The 7,008-nt window shown below is 30.9% G+C and overlaps 1 protein-coding gene across 1 annotated transcript; it reads left to right on the top strand.

Annotated features, from left to right (window-relative positions):
* Window positions 1-1,335: 1,335 nt before the first annotated feature.
* Window positions 1,336-2,143, top strand: LOC101250847 (protein SMALL AUXIN UP-REGULATED RNA 51-like). The gene has a single exon (XM_010329122.4). The coding sequence runs from the start codon at window positions 1,475-1,477 to the stop codon at window positions 1,802-1,804; it is 330 nt and encodes a 109-aa protein (XP_010327424.1). The 5' UTR covers window positions 1,336-1,474; the 3' UTR covers window positions 1,805-2,143.
* The last annotated feature ends 4,865 nt before the right edge of the window (window positions 2,144-7,008 follow it).

Raw genomic sequence — 7,008 nt, 5'->3', positions numbered from 1 at the left:
TTGGCAATGACTTAATTTTGTCTTTTGCTAATTTCTTATTTTCTATTAGTGATGTAGTATAATCTTTAATCGATGTTCTTGAACTAAAACCTTTTTGTAAAATAAAGAAACTTTACTAAGAGTATGAGTTAATCGAGTCAATATGCCTCGAAACAAAATTATAAAAAGCACAAAAGATCAAAGAGAAAGAGAAATGAACGATGAAGAACAAGAGCCACAAAGTGGATATATGATGCAAAAACAAGGACCTCTATTCATTAAAAAAACCTAGATGTTGAAACTTGGGACCAAAATTCATTAGTACTGAAAGCCATATTTTTTGGCCATCATAAAATATTGTTTGTCAAATAATAGAACCAAACAAAAATCAAATACAATGTTCCAACACCTACTTGGAAAAATAATCCAATGGACTATATTAATTTTAGGAAGAAAATAAAAACATAGAATGAGAAGGGACCGCTTTGTCATAAGAAGGGGCAGCATACCCAATGGGTTTTGTCCTCCTTCAAGTACAAATACACCAACATATCCTATGCCTTCTGTCTTGTACATACTAGTATTATTGCATACTTATAATTAATCTTTGACCATAATTACAAATTAAAAATTATAATGCACAAAAAATATATAGATTTTCTTGAGTATGACCAATAATCAATATAACATGGTATTGATTATATACACAATTGGAAAAATATTGTACAATTTTTTTAAAAAGATTTATGTGCATCGTTCAAAATTCGAGTGCTATGTAATTTTTTCTATTGTTAATAATTGAAAATCGATTATCCTTGTCTTTTTCATTCTTTTTCCATCACTAATCAGAAATAAATTTAAAAATAATCTGAAACAGACCGAAGAGAGGTATTCAACAAGTGTCACACTCAACTGCACTGAATAAACCCTCCATAAAAATTTAAGGAAATAAAGCTACAAATTAGAGATTTTGGAATGAGACTTTACTTGATTACTTTCAGGTTTTCTTTAGTGAACTACTTTAAGGTTTAATAACTACATATTTAGATTTGAAAATAAAACAGTATGACCTCAAAATTTGAAAAATGTCACCAAAAGAACCTACTAGATTACATTATTAATAATATAAGAATTATCTAAACTATTAGTTTATCCAACTTCTATCCAATATACTAGTAATGGATATATATTCCACCTGTTGTTATTATAATTAGAGCTAATAAAACAACATGTGGTCTTATGGTCCTACACCCTACATAAACCCTTCTTCCACTCCTGCCCATTCACTTTAATTTTTTTTAATAAAAAAATAAAAAATAAAAGATATCATGGTTGAGCTCTTCCCTTCATAAATACTACACAATATCCATCTATTATAACACAACTCTCACTTACATTTTTTAGCATCTCTTTGCTCTCAAAAGAAAGAAGTGTTATTATATCAATTGTCAAACCTCTCAACCCTTTTTTTCATTTTCAACAAAATAAAATAAAAATGGCCATTAGAAAATCAAACAAATTGTCACAATCCACAATGTTGAAGCAAATCTTGAAAAGATGTTCAAGTTTAGGAAGGAAGAATAATAGCTACGATGATGCCGAAAATAGCCTTCCGATTGACGTACCTAAAGGTCATTTTGCAGTTTACGTGGGAGAAAATCGAACACGATACATTGTACCTATTTCTTTTTTGAGTTATCCAGAATTTCAATGTCTACTCCATCGTGCTGAAGAAGAATTTGGATTTGATCATGATATGGGAATTACTATTCCATGTGAAGAAGTTGTTTTTCAATCATTAACATCCTCCATGTTGGGTTATTAGTGTAGTATTATTAAGTGTTAATTAATTAATTAATTAATTATGGTTTTTAGTGAAGAAAGATGGGCTTAAGATGAAGCAATTAATTAATATATATGGTACTATTAGTACTATATATTTAATTTGCTTCTCTTTTTTCAACTATTTTTCTTCACTCTATTGTATGATTTTTTTCTCTTGTGGTTTAGTTGACATTTTCTAACGTTGACTCAGAAGCAAATGAAATTGTTTGCTTTTTTATGGGTCAAATTTGTAAAAATGAAAAGCTTTGTAATTTTTCCTTGCAGAGGTGTTGTAATCACCTTGTGAGAGAAGTTAATGTAATGGTTATCCTTTCATTCATTTCTTTTAAGGTTATTTACTTATTTATGATTTTAGTTAACTTACGTGTGTTGAACAAAATGATAAACACCCACAATAATGTTCAAACTAAATAGCAATAGGAAGAGACTAACAACGACATCAAATATTAAAATGGGTAAGTATATACCCGAATAAGTAATACAATAATATTGATGAAAAATTTAGTAGTGTCAAAAGACTACTATTCAACAATCTTTTATTTCTTGCAACTCACAATAATATTACTTGCACACTATTTTCTCACAAACTAAGAAGTAGTTTGTGGATTACTCTCCCAACTCTCTATTGCTTCTCCATTTTGATGTGTCTTCAAATGTTCAATTACTACTCTATTTATAGAGTTTTTTGAACACTTGTTTACATTATTAATGACATAATGTGGTAGCCAATTTCAACAAAAAATTGGCTGCCTAACTCTACCAAACTTTGACTACCTACTTCCACAAATGTGGCTACCAACTTTCACATTGGTGACTATCAATTTTCACATTTGTAGCTAGTAATTTCAACTAGTATGACTCCCAAATTAATTGTTGCCAAGATTAATTTCCACAAATCTCTCCCTTAATTTTGATTTTCCTTCTTTACTCCAAGGCTTGATCTCAATCTCTGAAAATCTTCAAACTTGAGAGGCTTTGTAAAGATATCCGCAACTTGATCATGAGATTTCACATACTTGAGCTCTACCTCTTTCTTGGCAATGCATTCTCGGACAAAGTGATACCTTGTGTCTATTTTCTTGCTTCGATCGTGATACACTGGATTCTTTACTAGTGCTCGCGCAGATTTATTATTAACACAAACCATTGTGGCTTCAATTTGTGGCAAATCGAGTTCCTTCAATAACCATGTCAACCAAATAGCATGACACGTACATGATGTCGGTGTCACATATTCAGCTTCACAAGTCGAGAGAGTAACAACTGATTGTTTCTTTGAACTCCAAGAGATAACACAATCACCCAAGAAAAGCACAAAACCTGATATGCTTTTTCTATCATCAAATCTCCCGCATAATCACTATCACAATATCCCACAAGATTAAAATCATCAGAATAAGAATAAAATAGGCCAAGATCGATGGTACCTTTTAGGTAACGAAGAATTCTTTTAGCAACCTTCAAGTGAGTGGAGGTTGGAGCTTCCATGAAGCGACTTACTACTCCTACTGCAAAGAGTATAGTTGGTCGCGTACATGTCAAGTACATAAGACTTCCTATGATACTCTTGAACAAAGTGAAATCCACTTCTTCTCCATCATCAAATTTTTAAAATTTCGTTCCACTTTCCATTGGGGTGTTCAAAGTGTTGCAATCAAACATTTTAAACTTCTTCAAAATCTCCTTTGTATAGGTTTCTTGAGATATAAAGATTCCTTCCTCCATTTGCTTCACTTCTAGGCCTAAGTAATATGACATGAGCCCTATGTCCGTCATCTAAAACTCAAGGGATATAGCTTTATTGAAAGCTTCAAATAAAATTGGGTTGTTACCCGTTAGAATGAGATCATCAACATAAAGACAAACAAGCAGAATATCTCCATTAGTATGAATTTTAATGTAAAGATCATATTCATGGAGACAATGAGTAAACCATTGTCTTGAAAGTATTTGTCAATGCAACTATTTCAAGCTCGTGGAGCTTGCTTCAACCCATATAAGCATGTGACAACCATTTTGGCCAAACTATCACTTGTACAGAATGATACTTTGGAGGAAATGTTGCAGGCTTGCGACGGTGCATCGTTAATGGGTGGAATTATTCTTATTTTATTTATTTACAAAATTAATTTACTAGTTTGATATATTGAGATAGGTAATTAATTATTGGATATATATTATATGATCTAAAATTGAATTTTAGTGTATTTAAGAAATTAAGGTTAAATTCTTGGCTTGAAATTTAACAAATTGGCATATAAATTATATCAAGATTTGACGTTTGATTAGACATATGAGTGAGTTTAGGGTCTATGATATACCTATAATAATTTGAATGTCCACAAACTCGCTTACTTATGAATATTGCATCATTGGTAGATCGTGAATATTACGGAACTTTGCAAAAAGGGAAGGAACTATCTTAAAGATTCGTGACACGAATTCGGCACTTGAGGTATGTTAAGGCTTTTCAGACTTGTTGAAGGACGTTTTTCTAATTAAAGATTAAAAAAATGAAAATAGACAAAGGGGTAAGGAGGAAGGATGGTGGTCTCGTATCAATGGTGTGACGGGCATTGGTACGAGTACCGGTGTTATAAAAAGGAAAATTACTATTTTAGAATGTGGATTGAAATTTGAGAATGCCAAAGCATATGGGCATTAACTGATATATTATTGACTTGAATTCCTTGTGTGATTGTGTTTTATTTATTTCACCCGTATAGTTGTGAAAATTGAGGTGGTTATGTATACGTTCATATTGATTGATTGAGATGCATCATCATCCCCTCTATTGAAATAATATTGTGCACATGCATAGACATGAGACTGAGTATAAGTTGAGCACATGGAGATCGTCCGTGCTGGGGATGGTGAGATGTTAACATTGTAATTTGGGCACGTGGTGACCGTCCGTGCGAAAATTGTTTGATATTATGATTGTGCGTTGAGATCGTCTGCACAGACACGTGGAGATCGTCCGTGTCGGTATATGGACCTCGCGAGTCCCCCATGGGTTATGAACTCTCGATGTATTTCCGAGGAGTATCATGTATATACGGTTGAGTGAGTACTGGGTATTCTGAGCCATATCATTACAGGGCATCATATTGCATTGCATTTCATCCCATCATTCATTCTTGATGACTATATGTTTCGTTTGGTGTTTGGAAAATATTAACTGTTGATTTCCTTTATTGACGAAACTTAAATAGTGAGTGTAAATATATATATATACTTGTATAATTTATGAATTTATTTTCTTATATAAACTCCCGTCACTACTTCTTCGTGGTCGGTCAATGAGACATACTGAGTACACGTGGTTTCATACTCATACTACACTTGTTGCACTCTTTGTGGTGCAGATTCGATTCCAAGTAGGAGCACATCTCGAGGAGCAGTTTGAGTCCGAGTTTGGAGTGTCTTGAAGTTGTGGTGAGCTGCTTGGCTGTTCCGTGGCCCACACCTCCCTCTATCTTTTACTTATTCTGTTATTCAGTATTCAGACAGGATATCCCTTATGTTAGATTTGCCTTTTTAGTTTCAGACTTACATCGTATTTTAGAAGCTCTTGTACTCATGACACCATTTCTTGGGTAGTACTTTTTTTCAGTTTTCCGCATTCTTATTACTTATAAGAACTCAGTGTTGGAGATTTGGAAATTGTTGTCTTTTCACTTCTTTGTTAGTTAAGTTTGTTAAAATATGTTGGTTGGCTTACCTATTGGTTGGGAATATAGGTGCCATCACGACTCGTGATTTTGGGTCGTGACATTTTTTCTTTCTTTTTTATGAATAATCATCCAATATAATTTCATGTAACATAAAATTTTAATTTTTTGAATTTTTTTGTTTGATATTAAATTGGATATTACTCTAAATTTCTAAAGAGCAACTACGAATAATTGAAAAAAGAAATAAACAAAAACAATCGCAATCACAATCACAACTTCTTTAAATCATACACTAACTTTTTTTCCAAATATCATTGAATCTAGAAACGACTTACCAGATAACTAAATTATTGTTGTGATTTTTAAATTATTATGTTATGCATTGTATCTATTATTATCTTGTATTTAAATTATTATGTTATAGATTACATTTATAAATTAAATTTTTTATCTTATCATTTATATTTTGTGCATTCTTCATAATGAAAATTGATATAAAATCAAATTGTATCACAAAGTTGTTATATTAAATTTAAATGCATATATTAGAGATTTAATTAATAGTCTTATATAAAAAAAATATGTTAATTACAAAAAATATATAATATTCAAAAAGTGAAATAGAGAGTATGCTCCAAATTTGGAGAATTACTATTCAATTCGCTATAATTAAAAGGTAAAGGATAAAATAGAGAATAATTGAAGAGTATGTTCATTAATTTAATCTTCAAATATAAAGAATGAAAAGTAAAATAGAATAGAATTGGAGATGATTTAATGTAATAAATAAAGAGGTCTAAAAGTCATTGTGTCACTTTTAGCAGTCAAACTTGATCATAGAAATATGTGGTCTTATATTATATAGTTGGAGAAGTCTATCTAACTCATAAATCATAATTGATAAACAACAAAGAGAAGTACTGCCAAGTCCCATAAATAGTCGTTTCAGTCCCAAACAAAAGGAAAAGGAAAATATAAGTGTGGATGATGAAAGAGTAGAATTATATTATAGTTCAATTTATATGATATAATTTTAATTTCAATCATTAAATTAAAATATTTGATCATAATTTATTCGTATAATCATTAAATATTTTTTAGCAATATCAAATGCTTGTAACTTTCCATCAACATCAAATGTTCTGTTTTCCACAAATAATAAATGAACAATAAAGGTGCATTCAACAAAGATCAATTCAGAAATGACAAAACAAAATTTAAGAGTTTGTTACTTACATGTGATAGAACTTAGACTTTTTGATCAAAATGAGCTATTTTTAAAAACAATTCACCAAAATAATATGTTTTAAATTTTTTTCACAAAACTAGTATAAACGTACTTCATGGTAACGTTTTAGGATATTTTCATTATAAAAATTCAACGGACAAAAAGTTAACAGGTTGGCGACTTTAAAAACATAAACGTAACTTTGAGTAACGTTTTAGGTGTAAAAGGTTACTCAAGAGTACGTTTTGGAGAATCCAATCACGGGTCCCTGACTCCAAT

The sequence above is a fragment of the Solanum lycopersicum genome, chromosome 10 (genome assembly GCF_036512215.1).
Source record: "Solanum lycopersicum chromosome 10, SLM_r2.1".
Classification (NCBI taxonomy): domain Eukaryota; kingdom Viridiplantae; phylum Streptophyta; class Magnoliopsida; order Solanales; family Solanaceae; genus Solanum; species Solanum lycopersicum.
The sequence above is the reverse complement of the archived record's forward strand: the minus strand, read 5'-3'. Positions and strand labels throughout refer to the sequence as shown.

Bases quoted from the DNA above. Each gene is read 5' to 3' on its own strand.
- LOC101250847 (XM_010329122.4), top strand. From the start codon at position 1,475: ATGGCCATTAGAAAATCAAACAAATTGTCACAATCCACAATGTTGAAG.